This window comes from Ambystoma mexicanum, chromosome 1p, assembly GCF_040938575.1.
Source record: "Ambystoma mexicanum isolate Mex_15411 chromosome 1p, UKY_AmexF1_1, whole genome shotgun sequence".
Lineage (NCBI taxonomy): Eukaryota > Metazoa > Chordata > Amphibia > Caudata > Ambystomatidae > Ambystoma > Ambystoma mexicanum.
In genome coordinates, this window is record NC_090921.1 from 1,200,812,044 (window position 1) to 1,200,836,974 (window position 24,931).

The window sequence follows — 24,931 nt, forward strand, 5'->3', positions numbered from 1 at the left end:
GCTTACTTACCAGATGACAAAGTATCCTGTTTCAAAAGCATACACATACGAGGAGTATGCCCACTAGCACGCCATGCTCAAGCCGACGCCTGCGACATGGATCAGCTCGAATAGAACAACAGCCACAAGTATTCACATCATTAGAGATGCCATGATGACATAGCTAACAGACAAGAACACACGTGCCACCATGCACATTGGTCACTCACACACCAACCCACACAAAGAACATACTCAGTGCTATGACGTAGTGGACTGACATACCCACGGAAATGCATCATTGTTATTTTTCACATAGGCCTTCTACAGCACCGCAGAAACGCAAGACGCCTGAAGAGCTCGTGTATATGCTTTCTGATGCTTTTCGCTACCCATCCCTATGGGACGACACCATTGTCATGATGCCTACCCCCGGAGCACCAGGCCAGGCCCAGCACCCCTGGAAGCAGACATCATGCCCTCGGGTAAAAGCCCAGCGGCCTCTTATAGGGGCTCTTTGGACTCAGTCCTGGCGCCTTTGGCGCCAGGCTCATGTTGGACAACAGTCCTGGCGCAATAGGCGCCAGGCTCATAAAGGGAGGTGTTTTGTGCACTTACCTGATGCAGACCATGCTGCACGCTTCAGGCCTCCCTGAGACCTGAAAGGGACTATTTTTTCATAGGGACTATTTTTTCACTCGGGCGTGGCCAGGGAAGGATACATACCTAGTTGGGGAAGGATACATACCTGGGACTTCTTTGGAGGCTATTTAAGCCACGCCCAGACAGCAGCTCATGCTTCGCGTTGTTCTGCTTCCTGCAGCTTAACGCTCACCGTGTCTGCTCCTGCTCCTGGACTCCAGCCACGCCTGCCTCGAACCTGGAAGACCTGCAAGGAAGGAAGAGAAGAGAAAGGTGAAAACCAAGGACTATTTCAAACTTCTTACCTGCATCCGGAATCTTCTCGCCAGCATCCCTGAAGAAAGACTTCCATTTAAAAGCATTGCGTTGCTCGCTGCAGCGCCACGCTTCACTCACCTGTCCTCGAGACATCTCCCGGCTCCATCGTGGCCGTCAGCATCGGACGCCACATCTCTGCACCTAGGGGAGAGAGGATGAAAAAAAAGGTGAGCAGAAGGAACACAGAAGGAAAGCCTGATTAACAGCCATAATACTTACCGGCTTTTCTTCCACATTTCGGGTCGGCGCCGCCCCGTTGGCAGGTACCGTACCCCGGCCCCTATGGGGAAAGGACAAGAGACATTTCTGGGGAATGATAAGGACATTTAGAGGGATCGCCCTCATCACTACTCACCTCGGCAGTTTAACCCCTCGACGCATCGCCTTCATTCTGCACCTGAAATAAAGGACAGATCACAGGTTAGAAAGACAACATAAAGGGGGCCTCACTTGAACTTTGAACTTTCATACTTACGGCGCATCGCTCAGGAAAGTCAAGTGGATTTTGCCAGCGCCATTCTGAAAACCAGTGAAGTAACTGGACGAACACGCGCCCCTGCACCAGAAGCAGGATGGAGAGTTCATCCTTCCAAACCATAAGGTGAGCTTCAACCGGGGTTTGGAGGAAGTTAGAGAGGAACGAAGGGGGAAGGGGGGAAGGGGGGAGCTAGCACACTATTCTGCAGACTGTTAATCCCCTTTCTCATCTGCAGAAGGATATTCCTACGGGCCAGGCAAGCACGATTTGGAGGTCCTGTCCAATCGGTGTTCCGGGTCCTGCGCATCACGCTAGAAGAGGCCACAGCAATCCAGACTAGACCAGTTCCCCCGTGGGAACCAGGTGAGCGTTACAACCATATATACCTAATGCTGCATATGACACTCTGTCACCCTGCAACCTCCATAGTATGGATTATGTACCGCCCCCCACAAAATAGGCCCAAGTAGGCAGCAAGCAAGAGTCCCCAGGCAGGAGCCTCGCAAACGAAAACCCTCCCAGAACGAAAATGCAGAAAGCTGACCATGCAGAACGAGCCCCAACGAGAGCTCATAGCCAAGGCCACGATGTTGCAACCCACATGCCGCACTCCCAGCGCCAAGGTTATACCTGCCGGTGCCAAGCCATCAGAGCTGAAAAACACAAATCTAATGCTCACAATTCTGCTCCAGCCACGGTCTCCTCACACGTGACCAAGCCGAACTGACACGATGCCAAGCTCACGAGACAGAAAATCGCCAGGATCCCACGTCTGGGATACAATCTGCAACAACGAAGCGGCAAGTTGGACACCTACAGCGATGGGAAAGACCTGCTCACCAGCCCGTAAGCAGACCTGTCCATTGTCCGCCACAAACACATAGTTGCACATTGTTGCTAATGTCAGGTACATCGCGAGCTGGGAACGGCGATGGTCCCAGGCTTGGGGGCTCGCGGGAGAACCAATCAAAATACAGGGGGCTCATCACTGACGCCATTACTCTTAGCCAATCACTAAGGGTCTCCTTGTAACAATTTCGTTGTAGCAAATGCTAGGGACAGCCCAAGTGTACCACCTGACCCGTCCTTATCCACTAACTTTTCCTCATATAGGGTAACTATACTAACCCTACCACTCGGGGAACCAACCCGAAGTGGCGATAGGTTTTGTGACGATTTTCCCAGGTGACACAAGTAGCGTGTCATACTGCTGTAAAAAGGGCCTGCGAGCCCCAATAACGACGAGATTCTCACCGGATGCATACGAGCTAAGAACTATCCCTGCCGTTACTATAATAAACAGCAGTAATTACCTTGCTCCTTGTGTGTCTCATAATCCTTTTGGGATGCGGGAGGAGTTGGGGCCTCCCCTCCCCCGGAGGTCCGCGGACGGCTCTGCGAGCCCCGGGAAAACACCCCGACAAGTTGGAGGCACTGCTGAGATCTGTTTGACGTCTGGTTCCCTGAGAGCATCATTCCAAGGCCTCTTGCAACGAGGCAACCCGGCAGCGCGGCCCCCTCTGCCGTTGCCCCCTTTTGAGGACTACAGGACCATCGCAGAACTGCGAGAAGACTGGACAGCGCAATCCGGATATTGGCCCTCGGGAGCCGACTTGAGAAGTATCCCGCCCGTGGGTGGCAAGTGTCCAGACGTGGTCCAGACAAGCAGAGGTGGCGAGCCGCTTTGGAGGGGTGTACGCAGTCGAGCGGCCCCGGCTCACGAGGACTTGGTGAGTATGACACACCCAAAAAGCAATGTAATGTTGTGTGGGAGGAGGGAGGAATTGTAATAAGGGCGGCGGGAGGTGTTTACAGTGTGTTGGAAACGATTTGATTAATAAGTGTTGATAGACGAGTGAGCGGTAGTGGGAGAGGCACGAGGGCCGTCTTCTACCGCATCACGAAAAGAATTGGGTGGAGCTCAAGCTGCCACGTGTGGTTGTTAGAAGGCACTGATTTGGCCAGATCGCGGACACCTGTAAAAGGGGGGTGTGTGGCTTTCCTATGAATTGGCGTTATAGATCAATGAGTAGACGAGGATCCCTACTAATGGAGTTGAAGCTCGTTAGGTAGATGAAGTTTCCCCGCAGGAGGTCGCTAGTTTTGTTCCCAAGTGCGGAAGACGATTGGCTGGTTAAGCTCCCCAAGAGAAAGGAAGCGTATCACACGTGAGGCGATGCAGCGTGCGCTGTCCGATTGTAATAAGTTAAGTGATTGGTGTATCCTCCACTTTTGCTGGGAAGACAGCTGTGGGATTTACGAGGGGCAAGAGGGTTAGAACATATCGCGCGCGCACTTCTTTCATTTTATAAAGTTTTCTTACCTAGTTTGCAAAAGTTGGTGACGTCACCCGTAGGGCTTGTATAGGACACTGCGACCATCTCGTGTTGATCGAGGGGTGGCCAGGGGACAGGAAGAGGGAAAGGGCAGTACAGAAGGGAAGAGAAGACCGCGCACGGAGAACGCTGGCAACACTCGATAAGGGAGGGGCAAAAAAGGGAGAGGTGGCCGCGCACGTAGAAGGCCGGTCACACTCAGCAAGGGGGTTGAAAAAGGGGAGGGAGAGGACTGGCAAAGAAAGAAAGGTGGGGCAGCTGTAAAAGCACGCCACACAGGGCACGCAGCCGCAGGGGGCTTCATGTGCCACGGCCACAGGGGGCCATACTAGTGACATCAAGGGGGACAAATAATAAAGGAGAAGGAACTGTATACTGCAATTGTTTTACTTTTCAGCGGACAGTCGAAAGTCCCCAGTTTACGGGGCCTGGTAAAGACGGTTGATATTAGGAAAAAGAAAAAATTGTAACATGGCCGCATACTACGGGTCGGGGTGTGGAGTGAGGGGAAACGCTTCAACTACACCCCTCCAGCACATTTGCACATCACTATCACCACACAAGGAGAAAATTATAAAGTACAGCATTGACTGGACACAAGGGACAGACAACAAAATACTAACACTGTAGCCACCTAACGGCAGCTTTGACTCATACACCCAACACTCGCTATTGACATACATACACAACACGTATAAAGGAAAGAAATTAGCTCACCATATGGAAGTGTTTAACCTATGGAAGATGTTCCAGGGAGCCAGAGCAGGGACAATGGGAATGTTTACAATGCAAGGGGCAACAGAGGAGAAGGGGAGCAAGGAAACGAAGGAGGGTAAAGAGGAGAAGGAGAACGAAGGGGGCGTGGGCACGGCGAGCAGCAATGCACTATGCACAAAAAAGGGCAAAAGGGCGGAAGAAGGATCGGTTGCAGTATCAGAAGAAAAGATGAAGAAGGAAGGGGCAGACGATATGCCTTTGGCGAAGGTAGTAAAGAAGGAGGAAGGAGGGCTGTACCCAGTAACAGAATTAGGAGAAGCCACCAGACAACAATTAACAGCTGCTGAAGGGTACTCCAACCCCGTGTTCAGCCCTCCACCATACGCCCCTACAGATAGCTACCAGAGGGGGGCAGCGGCGACAGGCACGATAGACTTAAACACAGCACAGGCAGGAACGGGGGGAGGGAAGAAAAGTGGGGAACGCATCGCAAACATAGGACCAGATGAATGGATAGCAGCACAGGTGCTCCTAAAGCTCAGAGGGACACTAACAGGGGAAGAAGAGGACATAGGGAGGGAGGTGAACAAGGAAGAAATGGATAACACACAGACAGGGACCGAGGTGAGTAAGACGAGAGTAGGTCAACTGTCACGGGTAGAGGAAGATATGTTGGAGGAACGGTTGGCTAAATTAAGAGAAGTATGAAGCGAACTGATCGGACAGTTCGAGCAAGAAACACGAGGAAGGAAGAAGGAAAGAAAGGAGAATAGGGATGAACAGGAGAGAATGAAGGAACGAACGGAAGAGAGAAAGAAAGAAGTGGAGCGGATGAAGGCAATAGCTGAGAGGGTGTCACGCGCGGAGCAACGGGAAATGAAAAGGAAGGAGGAAGAGAAGGATAGGGAAATGGAACTGTGGAAAAGGAAGATACTATCTGAAAGCGCCCGGAAATATGAAGAAGGTAAAGTAATAGAGAGCATATTAAAAAAGGAAGGGGCAAAATGGGGAAGAAGGGAAGAAGAAGAGAGGATATTAGCAAAGGTAAGTGCAGAGGTAATGGAAGAATTACATAGGAAAAGAGCGGAAATGGGTGTTGAAATACTAGGGAAGAAGGAGGAGGAGAAAGGAGACAGGAGAGTGGAGCACGGAGTAAGAATTTACACACGCCAGGACTCGGAGTTGGCTACAACGTCAACACAGGGGGCTGCTGTTAAAGGAGGTGAGCACAAGGAAGCGGACTTAATAGATTTAAGGATGGTAACCGTGGGGGGAAAACGCACAGAGTGGGGAGTGTCATTTATCGATGGATTTTGCAGCGAGGAGGAAGAATGTTCGGGAAAAAGCGGAAGAGATGGCAATAGGGAGAGTTTAGAGAAACTGTACATTACACGCACTAACTGCGAGTCACCTTGGGCATGCAGCAGAAGGGAAGAAGAAAGCACAGGTGAAGTACAGGTAAGAGAGGTAGCAACAAGAACGCCCCAACAATTAACACCAACACCAGTACAAACACCACGCCCACAAACACCACGCTCATTGACACTCACCCCTGCGCACACCCCATATGTCGGCAGTCTTAGGGACCTCTCAGGACGCAGGCAGGAAGAACGGGCGAGCACGCCCATGGTGAGACAAGAGGGTAACAGGAGAGGGAGGAAGGATGAAGGGGACGATAGAACAAACCACTGTAATATTGATATGATTACAGAATTACCCAAAACAGAGGAAGAGGATGAATACACTGACATAACCACACAGGCACTGGGGAAAATGAGGGGGTACAATTTAATGCCACTTCTGGAAAGGGGAGGGGCCAGACCACAATATGTCCCCTGGAAGCATGCCGATAAAGAGAACATAAAATGCAGACTCCCATCACTAAGTGGAGGAGCAGGGAAGTGGATATATGAGATGGAAAAACACACTGCAGGGCAAAAACTAGCGGTGGGGGGCGTAAAGGGGCTCTTAATATCAATATTGGGGGTTGCCGCAGATGACGTGTGGAAAAGGGCGGGCTTCCCAGGGGTCACAATAACAGACACGTCACATGATGGAGCACCATTTGCCAAATGCAGACATGCGCTGTGGCAGGCTTTAAGGGTCCAGTACCCAGACACGTCAGACATAGGAGCAATAACGTCACGCAGGATGCGTGAGAATGAAGATCCTGTCGATTACATCCAGGAAATTCAGGAGAAGTGGCACCTGGAAACGCGGGAGCCGTGGGATAAAACGCTAGCAATTTTCTACCATATATTAATACAAAGATTCCCAGAGCAAGTACAAAGGCAGCTGAAGAAAATAGTTGGAATGGAAGTTAAGGCCTGGCCGGAAATACAACTAAATATAGTACACCACTGCAGGTTGTGGCAGGAAAAGATGAAACAAAAGGAGGAAGATAGGAAGGCAGAGGAGGCCAAGCTGGTACAGAAGAAGCTATCTAAATATGCCATGGAAGGAGCACTAATAACAACACCCGCCCACACGCAGGTCACGGTTGCACAAGACACAACACATCAGCAGGTAGCACAACTACAGCAGCCAGCACAAATTATAACACAGCAAATGCCCCCGCCCCCACCATAGACAGCATACACAGGAGGAGGATACATGCAAATGGGAAATGGATACTCTAACAACTACAGGGGGAGGAGTGGTATGACGAGAGGGAGGGGCTATGGCCAACATGCACAACAACAAGGGGGAGGGTTCAGGGGCTATTACCCAAATGGACAGCAAGGATACCAAGACAACGCGGGGGGTTTCCCATGGCAGGCCAGAGAACCACCAATATGTTGGACTTGTGGGATGGTGGGACACATGTCACTCACTTGCAGGATGAGGAAAACCAAGCAGCCTGGGGGGAACAAGGGAAACAAGAGCCCATGGGGGAACAACAAGTTTACCAACAACAACAAGGAATACAACAATGCCTACCACAACAACAAGCGCCACTGCAACAGCCACAGGCACAGACACAGGTACAAACATACTCACCACCACAGCAACAGATACAAACATACACACCACCACAGCAACAGATACAAACATACACACCACCACAGCAACAAGCGATAGCAACACAACAACATCAGGTGCAAACGATACAGCAGCTCACACAAATACAGGATAATGCAGTATCAACAACTGATACACCCCTACAACAGACACAGCTGGGGAAGGTGACAATATTGGGTCACAACACTTACACAGGAAGCGGTCAGTCACTATACCCACAATAGGACAGCCCACAGATGTCTTTGATGTGTCCCATCCTATCAGTAACACCTAACACTGCGGAGGAACCACGCATACAGGTGGCGATAGGTGACAAAAGTTTCTCCTTCCTAGTTGACACCGCAGCCACTAGGTCTTGCATAAGGGAGGGGAAGTTTAAATTGTCAGGCGAAGCTATGCACACTCAAGGATTTTCTGGGGCTCGAGGGTTGGTTCCCTTTACTGATAACATCTCCTTATCTATAGGAGATCACAACATGTCTCTCCCCACTTCTGTACTAGAAGCAGTCACCAGTAAACATACTTGGAAGAGATATAATGAGCAGATTGAACATGACCATCTCCTTCACGGAGAAAGGCATAATTTGCTCCACACCAGGCATCAACATGCTCACAGCATAACAAATATTGCAGGCTTACTGCAGCCAAACAATGGCCCGGGCTGAGCCAGTGGACAGAGACCTCTTTCAATATGGGACAGACATGGCAATAGCATGGTTGCCTGGAATTGAGGGCAAAATTTGGAGGAGGCCAGCAGCTTACCTATTCAGGCCTAAAACACCAGCAAATGAAAAGGAGGGGAAAATGATTTCAGTAAGCATCGAGAGCATTATGGCAACTGCAGATTACATTGCAGTTCATGCCCAGGACAGGGAGGGGAGGGTCTGGAGAGCTGTAATAGCACTGGCAGAGGGGTGCAGGCTTACACAGGTATCTGATGAGGAGCTCTTCTCAGACAATAATGGAGAGGGAGAGATGGTGTTTGGGATGAGCATTAACATTTGGTTGAAGGTAACATACAAACAAGTGGCACAGAAAATGGCCATGGCATTAGAGGAACCTGCCGGTACACCAGTACCATTTTACGAGGAGGACATGGCTGCAGTACCAGCATCTCTATGGACCACCGGTCCATATGACATTGGCTGCATCAAGAGCATTGGAGGAGTAAAAATAAAATTGAAAAAAGGAGCAATGTTACCAAGAGTGAAGCAATACCCACTATCAAAAGAGGCAGATGAGGGCATATATGAAACAATAACAGCCCTGATAAACAATGGCATATTAGTACCATCAGAATCACCATGCAACACTGCTGTGTACCCAGTGCGCAAAGCGAAAGGAGGGTCTTGGCATTTTATCCAGGACTTGAGACCCTTGAACTACAGTGTAGAAGCAGAGTACCCCATAGCAGCTAACCCAGCCACCATACTATGTGGAATACCAGCAGCAGCATCACGGTTTACATTGATTGACCTCAAGAATGCATTTTTCTCAATACCTCTGCACCCTGACTCACAAGACCTGACAAGCTTCACATACCGCAACACAAAATGGAAACGCATAAGATTGCCCCAAGGGTACTGTGAGTCACCATATATCTTTAACAGAGTGATACAAATGGATTTGGGAAACATTGAGATGGAGAGCACAGTGCTGCAATATGTGGATGACATCATCATCTGCAGCACCACAGAGAGAGGTGTAGGCAGGACTCAGTAAAGATGCTCACAGTGTTAACTGAGAAGGGGTACAAAGTAGACAAGGAAAAACTACAGTACTGCCAAGAACAGGTGCTCTACATTGGTCAGCTCATTTCACAGCAGGGAAGGAACATTGCACCACAAAGGACACAAGCCATAACAAACACACCACACCCACAGACAGTGAGAGAACTACAGCAATTTCTGGGCCTATGCAACTACTGCAGGGCGTGGGTTTTTCACTACAGCTCATACATAGGACCCCTGCTTGAGGCCCTCAGAGAAGCACAAAAGGGGGACAAAAGGTTGGGATGGACAAGAGAAATGAAAGAGGCATTTGATGAATTAAAAAACACCATCTCAACAGCACCAGTGCTAGCTACCCCAAACTACGAACATCAATTTTTCATTTTTTCACATTGCGACTCAGCAGTAATGAAGGCAGTGCTGACACAGAAAACAAGCATGGGACACAAGCCTGTGGCTTTTTACAGTGGACACTTGGACCCTGTAATGTTAGGTCACTTCCCTTGCGAACAGAGCCTCGCAGCCACAACCTTTGCGATGGAGAAATGATCATCAATAACAATGGGGTGCCCCACTACACAATTCGTGGAACACGCCCTCTTGCAATATTGAACAAGCCCAAATCAACATTGACCACACAGAGAGCATCAGGCTATGAAATAATTTTATCCAGACCAGATTTAACAATTGTAAGGTGCAGCAATGTAAACCCAGCAAGATTAATAGCTGAGGTAGTTGAAGATGGTGACTATGCTCATGATTGCACAGAGGCCATTGAAATTTACTCCAGCGCAAGAAAAGTTGAGGAACATGCCCTAGAGGGGGTAGAAATAATGTACATTGATGGGTCATCAACAATTGACCAAAGTAATGGGGTTAGAGGACAGGAGCAGCAGTGGTTAAGTTAACAGAGGACTGGATGTATGTACCAGTAAAGTGTGTTCAACTACCACAACATTACTCGGCCCAAGCAGCAGAACTAGTGGCCCTAATTTTGGCACTAAAAGAGAGCTATGATAAAAGAGTAACGATATATTCAGACAGTGCATATGTCACATCAACAGTACACTCAGGATTAATAAAGTGGCAAAGGAGAGGGTTCAGAAGAGCAGATGGTACCCCAGTGCAACATGCCCTACTACTTGCAGAACTAATTGAAGTAATTGATGACACAAGAGAAATAGCCCTGGTAAAGTGTCAGGCCCACACCAAAGGGGATGACCCTATATCAAAAGGTAACGAAACAGCAGACGCACATGCCAAACATGCTGCGTACTTTGGAGAAATGTGGACCCCCCCAGAAAGAGGGAAAGATAAGGGGAGGGTGGGAGCAAGACAAATGCTGATGAAGGATGGGTACACACACATCCCTGAAACACAAATCATGGAATTACAGGCAGCAGCGCCTATGACAGAAAAAGAGCAATGGGTCAAAAGAGGATGCACAATGTCACCCACAGACGCATTGTAGCGCTAGAATAATACAGGCAAGGTAGTGATGCCCCTAGCCCTATTGAAAACAGCCCTGACTCAGCTACACCATCCCACACACACAGGAAAGGAATTGATTGCAGCACGAATAAAGGAAGCATGGTTCAGTCCCGAGTTAAATTCACATGTTGCAAACTTTATCAGCAAATGTCTAACATGTCAACAGTTCACAGCCGGTCACACGATGCAAGTGATAAAAGGTACTATACCACGGCCAGAAGGACCCTTTCTGCACCTACACATTGACTACGTTGACATGATCAATGTATGTCAAGGACACAGATACATGATTGTAGTAGTATGTCCATTTTCAAGATGGATTGAGGCTGGGCCCTGCTCTAATGCGGATGCCTTCAGAGCAGCAAAGTTCCTGGTGAGGGAGGTCTTCCCGAGGTGGGGAGTTTGCGAAGTGCTGCGGTCAGACAATGGCCCGCACTTTGCAAATGAAATGTTCGAACACATAACTGCACTGCTTGGCATCAAACACAAGTTCGCGTGCGCATATCACGCGCAGGCTAACGGTATTTGTGAACGCCTGAACGGCCTCCTAAAAGAAGAAATTGCTCAAATTCAGCAGACAACTAAGAAAAGTTGGTTGTACTGCTTCCCCTTGGCCCTGTTTGCATTGCGGAATAGGTCAGGGTCAGATCACCACCTCACACCCCACGAGGTGGTGACTGGACATCAGATGCACCTTCCACTAACACCACCATCAAGGGCCATGACAGATTATGATAGCTCAGCAAATGTTTTGGTGATGAAATGTACGAATATGTGTCTTCCTTGATATCTAGTGTCGACTTTATCTCTCAACAGCTCGAGCGCACGCGGGGCGGGTCGAAAAACACTGAACAAGAAGAAACAAACGAGGAACAGGGACAGCCAGCACACTGGACTGTTGCGGAAGGAGACCACGTCCTCCTCCGCAACTTCGACCGCCGGTGGAACAGCCCCAGGTTTACTGGGCCCTACCAGTGGAAGCAGTAGCTCCTAGAGCTGTCAAACTGAGAGATAAGAAAGTGTGGAACCATCTACACGATGTCAAGCCCTACAAAGATAAGACCCGCCCTTGCGTTGACGACAGGGCCAACTCAGCAGCAACACCAACGAAAGACAAAGAAGAAGCAACTACAACAAGAGACAATTGCGACACTACCCCTGATAGCTCCCCAACTACAGACACACCCAAAAACATTGGACAATCGCCCACAGCCCACCCCATGGTCACGAGATCCCAGATCAAACAAAACTCCCCTTCCACCCGATCACCACCCAAATAAAGGACATTGTTTAACAAACAGGCATAGTGCACCACACATGTAGACACGTGCATGTTCTCTTTCTCATTTGTCTCGCACATGCAGGTACCGCATATTACTGTATTATAAAGAAAAGCAAAGTTACTAACGTTGCGTTTTACCCAGGGGTAAATGCTACCCACAGACAACAACACCCCTGAAGAGCTGTCACACCAATTTGTATACGTTATTAAAAGACCACAATATTTAAAAAAAGAGGAGAATACGTGTGTACTACAACACGTTCATTTTAGCAATAGAGCAATAATTTCCACATCTCCACGAGCATTTACCAGCCCTTAGAGATAGGTCGCTGAGATTAGCGTGGGAACAGCTTTTCGCCTGGGCATTAAACGACCACTTGATAGAGAGAGCTTGACTAAAAACTAACAAATTAACGCATATTTTCAGAAATTTTCAGGCGGGCATCTTTAACATCATAAAGAATAAGCTGCAGGACAGCAGCAAAGGTAAGAGCAAAATGCAGGTGATATTAGCTATTGTAATAAAGATTGCAGGAGTGTTGGTCATCACTGGTCTAATTACTGCCTCTGTCTGGCAGACACACTATGCTTCTCGAATTATGGCTGCACCTAAAATTAATGCACCCCCTCCCACAGCTGCAACAGGTACGGTGTCAGGTGGTACAAGTAACCCAAAAGTAATGGGAATAGGGTTAAACGTAGCACATATGGAGATAATAATGGGATTGACACATATATCACAGATTCAGCACACGTCACGAACAACATGTGGTATCAGCACATGTCCAAAATTGGTAAGCAGACAACGAAGGACAACTGCTATGTGTGCTTGTTGATCCCATACGCCATGAGTGCATCAAGAACGTTTGTAGCTATGGAGGTGCCAGCAGAGACAACAGCATGCCTGATATATCTGACAATGTTCCAAACGAAAGGACGATTCCAAGGAACAGTAGTATCACTTCATTGGAAAACAAGGCACTCATACCCATATGAAAATAACTTCATAAAAACACTTCTGATGTACAATAGCTACCGCCAACACAATCAAGGCTTCCGATATGTGACGGATGGTCCAGAAAAAGGAGAAATGAAGAAAGTAACATTAAAATATCTAAAGTGTGATTGGTATGCAAGCGAAATTGCCGGTGAACAAGATTGTTGGGAAAAACATCTCATAATAATATATGGGAAGATATATACGAATGAAGGATGGACAGTTGGAGTGGTGGGGAGCAATATGGTAACAAATGACAATATTAACTAAATAAACGAAACAAAACACAAATGTTGGACGGAGTGGGTAAAAAGTGTACCACTGTTAACATAGCTGGAAAAGGACGAAGAGCCAATAACTATACTACCGCTAACCGCACCCACACTGTGCTATCAACACAACGGCGATGTCGATGTTGGAAGCAACAACAACTGTAAAAGTACAGTACTGATACCTGAGGGGGGTGCCGGCACTGCAGTTCTATTGGACCACTATTGGGCCTGCGGAGATAAGGCATACCACAGCTTACCGCCATCATGGAATGGAATATGCACTATGGTACACGTCAACGTACCATCTCTGGTTGTGCCTCAGAAACATGTCAACCTGGCCAACTTCCCCAAGATGGATGAAGGAGACAGAAGGAGGAAAAGATCTGTGACGTTTGAAGAAGGTGACGAGAACAACGACACAAACATTCTGTCGAGAGTGAAAAGACAAGGAGAACCGCTGATGGGAAACTACCTGTGGGGAAGATCGGAAACAGCTCTCAGTGCCATTCCACCAGAACACAGACTATTTAGCAGAGCAGCAATGTTCTTCTCATCAATAATACATCCAGGACTGCAGGCATATGCAAATGCAAAATGGCTCCAAAAAACCCGATGGGAGCTAATGATAACAATTAATTCCACTGTCAATGGATTCAATGCAATAAAAGAAGAACTGAGGGCGGTACGAATGGTAGCACTCTAAAATAGATATGTGCTGGACCTCCTCACGGCAATGGAAGGAGGAGTTTGTGCGAAAATTGGACAATCATGTGGCACATTTATCCCTGCTAATGACGCAGACAATGGACAGCTGTTTTTCATTTTTATGGTCATGGACGCCATCATGGCTGTCAGATGGACTAAAACTGATAGTAGGATGTATAATAGTGGGAATGGCTGTGTTAATAGGGATGAAGTTCTGGAAAGCAAGGAAAGCACGTACAAGGGATGAAATGATGGAAATGGTCAGCATGCATGCCCTACTACCAGCCGAAGATGACAAGCACACAGACATTATTATACAAGAAGGAGAAAGGCTGCACAAACAAATATTAGAGACTCACCTAGACCCGCCATCTGTGAAGGTGGAGAACCCAGGGAACCCGAGGAGCTATGTTGGAAAATGGGTCTACTGTAAACCCGGCGGCGGCTGCGTTTATATGTATTGGTCATTTGAAGATCATGTCAACCATTATGGACACCTAGCTGGAATAACTAAAGTATGGAGAGTACGTGGGAATAAAGAAAAGGATGATTTTGTGGTCGACAAGTCGACCAGAGGGGGGGACTGAAGTGGGAGAATGGGATAACACCCTCCCCCCAATCTCATCCCGACCATGGCCTAGGGGACCACGGCCCAGGCACCCCCCACGAGAGGAGTTTGCTTACTTACCAGATGACAAAGTATCCTGTTTCAAAAGCATACACATACAGGGAGTATGCCCACTAGCACGCCATGCTCAAGCCGACGCCTGCGACATGGATCAGCTCGACTAGAACAACAGCCACAAGTATTCACATCATTAGAGATGCCATGACGACATAGCTAACAGACAAGAACACACGTGCCACCATGCACACTGGTCACTCACACACCAACCCACACGAAGAACATACTCAGTGCTATGACGTAGTGGACTGACATGCCCACGGACATGCATCATTGTTATTTTTCACATAGGCCTTCTACAGCACCGCAGAAACGCAAGACGCCTGAAGAGCTCGTGTATATGCTTGCTGATGCTTTTTGCTACCCCTCCCTATGGGACGACACCATATATACCTAATGCTGCATATGACACTCTGTCACCCTGCAACCTCCATAGTATGGATTATGTACCGCCACCCATGAAATAGGCCCAAGTAGGCCGCAAGCAAGAGTCCCCAGGCAGGAGCCTCGCAAACAAAAACCCTCCCAGAACGAAACTGCAGAAAGCTGACAATGCAGAATGAGCCTCAACGAGAGTTCATAGCCAAGGCCACGATGTTGCAACCCACATGCCGCGCTCCCAGCGCCAAGGTTATACCTGCCGGTGCCAAGCCATCAGAGCCGAAAAACACAAATCTAATGCTCACAATTCTGCTCCAGCCACGGTCTCCTCACACGGGACCAAGCCGAACTGACACGATGCCAAGCTCACGAGACATAAAATCGCCAGGATCCCACGTCTGGGATACAATGTGCAACAACGAAGCGGCAAGTTGGACACCTACAGCGATGGGAAAGACCTGCTCACCAGCCCGTAAGCAGATCTGTCCATTGTCCGCCACAATCACATAGTTGCATATTGTTGCTAATGTCAGGTACACCGCGAGCTGGAAACGGCGATGGTCCCAGGCTTGGGAGCTCGCGGGAGAACCAATCAAAATACAGGGGGCTCATCACTGACGCCATTACTCTTAGCCAATCACTAAGGGTCTCCTTGTATCAATTGCATTATAGCAAATGCTAGGGACAGCCCAAGTGTACCACCTGACCCGTCCTTATCCACTAACTTTTCCTCATATAGGGTACCTATACTAACCCTACCATTCGGGGAGCCAACCCGAAGTGGCGATAGGTTTTGTGACGATTTTCCCAGGTGACACAAGTAGCGCATCATACTGCTGTAAAAAGGGCCTGCGAGCCCCAATAACGACGAGATTCTCACTGAATGCATACGAGCTGAGAACTATCCCTGCCTTTATTATAATAAACAGCAGTAATTACCTTGCTCCTTGTGTGTGTCTCATACTCCTTTTGGGACGCGGGAGGAGTTGGGGCTCCCCATACACCGGAGGTCCGCGGACGTCTTTGCCGGCCCCCGGGAAAACACCCCGACAGGCCCACCTGATCTCGGTTTATGGTCTTTCCATCGAAAACTTTCCAACAAAAGTTTTTGCATCGGAATTATCTACGGGAAATGTGTGCATCAAATGCAATTCTTTGTATTTATCCCCCTGTTTTTACCCTTATAAACCCACCCCAACGAAACTTAACCCTTTACCCCATACATATATGCATTTGATGCATATTTTTTCGATGGATAAGTTTCAAACGAAAAGGTTTTGTTGGAAACTTTTTTGATGGAAAGACTAGATACCCCTGATCTCTGCCTTCTCCTTTAACTTTCAGTGTTATGCGGATGAAAGTCATCTTTCCTTCAGACTTCTCTCAGCCTCCTCTCCTCTCTTGCTCATTCCTGACTGTCTATCCACGATTCAGGATTGGTGTGCCTCCTATGATCTCTGCCTTAATGCCATTAAAACAGAGATCTTTCTCATTTGGACCCCTGCCTGCTTTCCCTCTCTCACTCTGGCCGCCGGCCTTGGGATATCTCTTCCTTCCCCTTCCTGCGAGGCAAAAAACCTTGGTGTCATCTTCGACTCCACTATATGTCTTGTATACCTCTATGTAACTACTTGCTACTGCGTACATGATTGCTTCACATACTGTACTGTGTATATATTTCTGTAACTATGTTGCACCATAAGAAATGCACCCAGATACCTTTCAGTTCGGTGTGCTATATAAGCAAATAAAACAAACAAACTTAACTACACGTATTCATGCAAATAAATAAATAAAATGTTCCATGAAGAGCAAGTAATGTAATGTTTCAGAAAGTGTTTAAAACATTTTTGTTCTAGAAAGGCTTTGTGAGCAGAACAGGAAAAAGTGTGCCCTTAACTCGGGGGCCACTAAGCCAGCGACATTAGCCTGCTCCAGATGGATATTAATATCCTTTATAAAGTCAGGGTTTTCTTCTGGTGCCCCTTTGGGCCTCTGCCATAGAAATAGAAAAGTTGTTTGATCCCGTGTCTATTTACTATACTGGTGGCTATATATATATTTTTTTTAACAGGACATTGGGCCTGCGCAATACCAAAACTTTAAAACCATTTGTTTCCTGGACAGAGCCCCGGCTGAGATTAGCTATTATACCCTTGTCTGGTTTTACAGGGCCAGTAACAGCGCAGAGCCCTCACCAAGGCCACACTTTTCTCTGGCCTACCTTCTGTTACCAGTCCTGTATGGCCAACGATGCGCGCGTAGTAGCTTAATTTATACATTTGGCACAAACCATACACTCATTGACAGCTTAAAAAAAGATGTACCAGGCCTCCTCTTTGAACCGGTCTGCTGCAACCAGGGCTGACTGAACCCATAAACTGCAGCATTTTTCTTGTTACACACTTCACAATCCATGTGGATAAGAAGTTACATAATAGCCCGGGTCACAATGGACCATAAACCAGACCGGTGGGTGGTAATACAATATTTATTTATTTTAATTTCAAAGGAAATCACACAATTTTTATATTGGCCAGCAATCACCAATGGGGTGATAATCACAATGAAAACCACTGTTCTACGTTAAGAGGAAAAATGTTCCATGAAATGGGCATCTAGTTTTTGACACAGTCTTTAGATGCGACCATTGCCTGCAGGGAATTTTTGGGAATGAATCAAGCCGCCAATACAGTACCAGTTAAGTATTCAACAAAGAATTAACCAACTCATCAAACACCCCCTTTCGGCTTTGTGCTGGTTCGCGCCACATTGCCAGCTGCTCTCATCAATATTCTTATGAGTTATGCCTCATGTGTGTTTATCAGATTGTTGGTGCTTGGGGAGAGGGGTATTTAAAGACGAAAGAATGCTTCTCTTAGTTCAGACTGATTTAGTAATTATTTTGTGTTGCTAATGTGAACATGCAACGTTTGGACAACTGTTTACGAAGAGGGGATACACTTTGAATGGTTTTCGGTCATATTGATGTTTTAGGCGGGGGGTCTATAAGAAAATGTATAATGCATTTGCCATCAGGAATGTGACATAACGTTTTGATGTGTAAGTACCTTTTTCTTTAGACTTTGCTTTTATTTTAATAAAACGTATGTTCTCTTTCCAAACCAGCGGGTAATATCTTCATTGTTTTACTACTGTATCTACTATGTCATGTGATGCAGCAGAATATTTAATGTAGATAACACTGTCTTTTTTTTCAAACAGGTTTTTTCAAAAATCACCATATTACTGTTGCGATAGTCTTGATCCTTGGTCTTGGAGCTGCTGTCGTTATTCCCGCATGCTTTTGGAGGTATCACAAGAGGTAAACTTTGGCAGTTAAAGGGTAGTTGAAGTGGGAGCTTTGGATGGGAGTAACAGTCGCAGATCTAAGTACCCACAGTCCTACAAGTAGTGGCTTGCCGTGCCTTTATGGATAATAACCTTTATGAAAAAAGGTTCCCTACAGAAAAGACATTGGAAGGGGGCGTTGGGTAATTAGGCTGCCCGGAACGCGGGCTGGATCCTACGTTATAAACCTGTGTTCTGAGCAGCCTTAGTGCTGCTGGCCAGCGCCACCTTCCTTGCTTCTCCTCCCCTACCCGCTTCCCACTCACTTCTTGGCGCCCATGCAGTTTTCAACAAATTTCTAAGAAATTAAACGTACCTTTCGGTGCTCCGCGGCGTGGTAGTGTCACAACTCTGTTGTCTCCATTGATGACGTAACGGCCATCAACATAGAAAACGGACATGGAAACTACGACGCTGTGCTGCCCAACACCACTTAAAACACTTAAAACACCATTAGTACCCGCGTAGGAAACCATTAGTTCCCGCGTAGGAAACCACAAAGGTGATAATGGCCATAATGATGACGAACCTAAGCCGTACCGAGTGGTAATGTTTTGGGGACCTCGTTAAAGGCCCTTGCTTTGCTCCCGCCTGTTAACTCCGGACATGGCCCATTACCACCGGGTACAGCACGGGTTCCTCGTCATTATGTCCATAATAAAGTTGTTTTTATGAATATGGGATCCCCAATCTAACAGAATTGATTCCCTACAGACTCCATCCTCTTTCGTGAGATGAAACACACAGGGTTGCACAGAAGGTGTATTCATTAACCAAATAGAAAACCATAAACAAATAGTTCAGGGCACCCCTCAAGCCCCACCTTATATCTGCAAGTTACAACATCGAGACAGTTTGCACCCAATACAACATTCATCCGGACACCAGACTCCCTTCTCTATCATACTTGAGCTGTGCAGCAAAGCCACTTGCAAACAAGGATACAGCATTGCAGTGTCGTACCAATGACCACTGAGTGCTTTGAATGGCATTGATATATTTGGCTTTAAATATCACCTGAGAACTGCAAGAAGTGATCTCAAAGGTGGACACTGGGCAGTGTGGGTATAGCAGGAAAGTAAAACTTTATATCGTTGAACTTTGTTCTCTTCTTTGTGCACAAATGCATTTCAGTCTTTTTTGATAGAAATGGTTCCATGTCACTTTGCCGACAGTAATTACTTTGTGGTAATTTACCACAATGTAATCAGCATTTCTTTTAAATATTCGGGGGCTCCCCATGCCGTATCCCCTTCATTACTGTCCCTACCCCAAACCCTCCCAACCACATTTTACCCTCTACTCACAAATAGCTATATTTTCTCGATGGCATTTCGACGTAATTTCTCTGTGGTAAATTACCACAAAGTAATTACTGTCAGCGAAACAATGTGATACCATAGAAATGCAGATTTACTGCCTGCTACATGAATGTGCAATCTAGTAGATGCACATTACAAATCACACCTTGCTTTTTTGCAATCTGCAATTTTTGGATGTATATCGTGTTGGGGCCTTGTATGTTTACGACATTTCAAGAGAATTGTAAAGGTTAAATCGCATCCATACCTCATCTTTTGGACAAAGCAGCACCCTCCGAGGGTAGGTGAGTGGATTATTGTGTAAACTCACACAGCTGGATATTCTGGTATAGAACCAAGTGACCAGGTTTGGATAAAATAGTTTAAAAGCCTGTCTGAAAGGAAACTATGCATAGGAAAGTGGCATATGAACAACACATTTAGTTTACAATCAAGAACGCAATCCACTGAAGTATTGGCAAACGGGGCGATGATTCCACAGCCAGACCCACCAAAGGTAGACAATTGAAAGCTCTGAGAGTAACGTGTGAAGGGGAACAAATATATCTGGGCTTCTGCTGGTCAACGGGGTAAATATGAGGAACTTTATTTTTTTTAAAGTTTTATTTTAACTTACACAGACATAACATTGTAGCTTGACAGGTGGAGAGCAGGGAGGTATGCATAGTAAACACGTATGCCCCCAACCAAAACACAGCAGCATATTTCAGAGCCCTGTGTACCAATCTTAGTAAGTGTATAGGGAGCGCGGTGATCTGGGGTGGGGACTTTAATTGTGTGTTGGATCCTGTGGTGGACAGATCAGATGGCAAGGTGGGTAAGCCTGGCCCAGCGGCGAGAGCGTTGCAGACACTGCTAACTGATTTTGGCTTTACAGATGCGTGGAGGATGAAACATCCCACTGAAAGGCAATACTCGCACTATTCAGCCCCGCATCAACTGCACACTAGGCTCGATTACGTCTTTGCTACAGCAGATGTGATGTCTGAGATTACCCAAATCGAATATAGGGCTAAGGTCCTCTCGGATCACTCACCCCTGATCCTCGGATGGCAATATTGCCCCCCGAGGGCGAAGATCCCTACATGGCGCCTCCGAGCGGAGGCGCTTAAAGATCCAGTCTTTAGAGAAGATATAAGGGAAGAGATTACTAACTTCTTTGAGAAGAATACTGGGAGTGTTGATTCCGCGGGCACATTATGGGAAGCTTTTAAGGTGGTGATGCGGGGGGCGGCCATTGCTAAGTCAAGAGGGTTACAGGGTGGGGTCTTGGCTGTCCTGCAGAGGACGGAAACCGAGCTAGAAACAGCATTGAAGAGCGGTGACGTAGACACGGAGCTGGTACTCCAACTACAGCAACAATGTGCAGGGCACTGGGAAAGACTCTGTAATCTCAATTATAGGAAATATGTTGAGAGGCAGCACGCGGGGGAGATAAGACAGGCCGCCTTTTGGCCTGGCTATACAAAAGCGAGACCCCTAGGCCTCCGATTAGGACCATTATTAGGGAGGACGGGGAGGAAGTGGCCACGCAAGAGGGGGTTAACAAAGAATTTGTGGAATATTACAGAGTACTGTACAGAGATGATGAGATGGGTGACCAACACAGGATAATTGAGACGTTAGAAGACATAGGGCTGCCCAAGATAAGTGAAGAGGAGAGGGAGGAGTTAGATGAGCCAATCACGTTGGAGGAGTTAGAGGAGGTTGTGAAGCAGTTGCCTACCTGTAAGACCCCGGGAGCAGATGGGTTCCCCAGCGAATTCTATAAAGTATATAGAGAGGAAATCCTCCCCCCAATGCTGGACATGCTTAATGAAGCATTTGAGATAGGACGGTTGCCTGAGTCACTCAGAGAGGCGATTATAATACCGCTGCCCAAGCCCAATAAGCCGGAGCATAGATGTGGTTCCTACAGGCCTTTGTCAATGCTAAATCAGGACAGCAAGATTCTCACGGCTGTCCTAGCAAATCGACTGCAGAAAGTGATTGGTAGACTCATACATCCTGATCAAACGGGTTATGTCCCGAACAGGAACATAACACACAACCATAGGCGACTCCATCGGGTGAGATGGCGATAGTGTCTCTAGACGCAGTTAAAGCTTTTGATTCGGTCAAGTGGTCGTGTCTATTGGCTGCTTTGGAAGGGTATGGGATGGGGCCAGGCTATATCAGATGGGCTAAAATGTTGTACAGTGAGCCGCTTGCCAGGGTCTGTACTGGAGCGGTGATATCCGCGAGATGGCAACTTGGTAGAGGCACCAGACAAGGGTGCCCCTGGTCTCCGATGCTTTACATCTTAGCCCTGGAACCTCTGGTGATATGCCTTTGGGCACAGTATGATGCGATAGGCATTGAGGTAGGAGGGGAGCGACACTTGATATCCTTGTACGCAGATGATTTGTTGCTGTACTTGCAATACCCAGAAGAAAATCTCTTATACATACTTGAGGTGATGGAAAGGTATGCAGTTGTCGGGCATATCGGTGAACCCCCAAAAGTCTGTCATATTCCTGCTGGGTAGCTATGAGGGGACCCCTGTAGATAGACTACCGGTGCTACAGGTACCATGGGCAACTAGCGCTTTTCGTTACTTGGGCGTAGATGTAGATCACATGGTGGAAGAAGAACACAGACGTAATACAGAAGTAGCCGTCGAGAAAATTAGGAACAGCATGCAGTTCTGGGCAAGATTGCCAATGGCGATGATGGGGCGGGGGGCTATGCTTAAGATGGTAGTTCTGCCCAGACTCCTGCATTACTTTAGTAAAATCCCATACATAATACCCAAGAAGTTTTTTTAGTAAATTGAACAGCATGTGTAGGGATTTCCTGTGGCACGGTACCCGAAACAGAGTGGCGTTTTGGAAATTGCAGAACTTTTATGAAAAAGGAGGTATCAGACTGCCTCATTTTGAGGTTTATTATTTGGCGGGACAGTTACAATATGTAGCTAAGTGGCTTTCTGATGAAGTGACCCCTGAGCACAGGACTGTGCCCCATTTTATTTGAAAGAAATGATTTGGCTGTCTGATACCGAAATGAAGGGGCGTCCTGCGATGTTGAGGCTTGGATGGAAAGTTTGGTGTAGGGCTTGTCGTTTGATGGAAGTCCCATGCCCGTGCCTCCCGCAGGTACCGCTGGTTGCTTTGGCAGGAGGGGATAATCAGTTGAGGGTGATTGTTAGGACCTACTGGGAATCGGTGGGGCTGGCAACGCTATGCGATGTTTGGCAAGATGGATCCATTAAGGAATTCATAGAACTCAGCGAAGAGGCGAGGCTACACACGGGCCAATATGTCACGTATATTAGGTTGGTACGGATGATTAAGAACACCTGGCCAGAGACAGTTTTGATAGAAGAACCAGATGCAGTTTTGGGAGCAATATACGATATATCCGAAGGAGGTCATGAGATCTCGAGACTGAATGAGATGGTGATGGCTAAGGCGGGGAAAGATTTGACACATCTGAGACTGGACTGGGAGGCGGAAGTGGGGGCCCCGATGGAGGATGGGGTGTGGGAGCGTGCCCTGGGCTACCACAAAAAAGTGTCTAGGAATGCCAGATTAAAACAAATACAGCTGTATGTAACGCATAGGGCATACATGACCCCCTTGAGGATATCTAAGTTCCGAAACGCTGGAATACAAGTGTGTCCTAAATGTAACCTGGAGAATGCTGACATGACACATATGTTCTGGTCGTGCCTGATCATTAGGTGTTTTGGGGGAGAAGTGGCGCAGAAACTGGCTGATAAAGGGGTTACTCTTGTCACAGACACAGCCTGGGCCTGCTTGTTGGGCGGGTTTCCTAGGCCACGGAAACTCAGGCATATTGAGAAACTGAGAAATCTGGCGTATGTGCTGGCGAAACGTAGGATCGCCATGGGGTGGAAGAAATGCCACAAACCCAAGGGGATGTTTGGTGGAAGGACTTGCAGAAATGGGCGGAGGCTGAAACGGTGGCATGGCAAGAAGCGAGTAGCCGGGCTGATGAAGGGGAGGCGGGCACCCTGTTGGCTTGGAAAACGCTAATAGCAGAATTGTTTGGAGTAATATCAGATCCAACAGACTCCGAAGAGAACGAAACCCGGTCACAAGTGCCAAACATTGAATGAGAGTGACAAATAGGCTCACGGGGGAGGGAGGGGTAGTGGGAGCAGTGATTAAGACAACTTGATGTGTAATGGAACTGTTATGATTATGCTGCTTGTTTGGGTTTTGTTGTTTTGTTTGCATAAAATCAATAAAAGAAATTAAAAAAAATAAAAAAACATTTTAGCTTGACATTACATTATTGTCGTCATTATCGTTATTTGGATCGTATCTAGTGGGTTCACTTTACATACATCATTACAGTGTATCTGAGTTCTCCTCCCATGCACTTTTATCAGACAAATATTGCTTGTATCTACCCCATATATCTCTGGGGCGGTTGTGCACAGGTAGTAGGCCGGCATACACTTCTTCATAATCGTTAGCCCATGTCATGTCCCTTCCCCAGTCATTTTTCATGGGTTGTTCCTTACATTTCCATCACAACGATATTGTTTGTTTTGCTAGTAACAAACGAAGATTGAGTAACTTACGCCAAGTGGGGTTCATTTTACTCACTGTACCCAACATACATGTACCTGGATCCCACACAATGGGTCGATCAGACATTTCATCTATTACGCTACAAACGTCAGCCCAGTATTTAGACAGTCGCATGCACGATCACAGCATATGGAGTATGTTGCCTTCTTCACTCCCGCATCTGGGACACTTCCCGTCTGTTGTAGGGTATATAGTTTTTAGCCTAGCCGAGGAGTAGTAGACCCTGTGTAATACCTGTAGTAGTGTATAAGCTGATACCGTGAGTTGTAAGAGATATTCCTTGTCAGTGTGCATAGCTTTGTCCATTGCTGGTCAGTAATGGTGTGGCCCACATCATTTTCCCATTTCCCTCTTGCGTCCAGGGGCAGTACCTCCTTGGTAGATATTGAGATTTTATATAGTGTGGAAATAGATGTTTTGGTTACATTAGTGGTAAATATGTATCCCAGGCCCAAATGCATCCGTGGCTCAGCAGGGAATACTTCCCACACCTCCGCCATGGCTGAGCGCAGTCGTAAGTATTGTAACTTCTGTAGTGGGTTCTCCCCTATGGTCTTTTTGATCTCCTCCCAGCTGACAAATTGTTTATCTAAGAATAGGGCCCCAAACTGGTGTATTCC

The 24,931-nt window shown here is 47.2% G+C and overlaps 1 protein-coding gene across 2 annotated transcripts in view; it reads left to right on the top strand.

The window, feature by feature from the left end:
- LOC138451688 (uncharacterized) overlaps positions 1 to 24,931 on the top strand; it is a 314,713-nt gene that overhangs the window by 261,099 nt on the left and 28,683 nt on the right. For both annotated transcript variants that reach the window (XM_069604923.1, XM_069604922.1), the window contains one exon: positions 18,260 to 18,359. In XM_069604923.1, the coding sequence (XP_069461024.1) occupies positions 18,260 to 18,359 (100 nt within the window). The remainder of the gene's footprint in view (positions 1 to 18,259; positions 18,360 to 24,931) is intronic.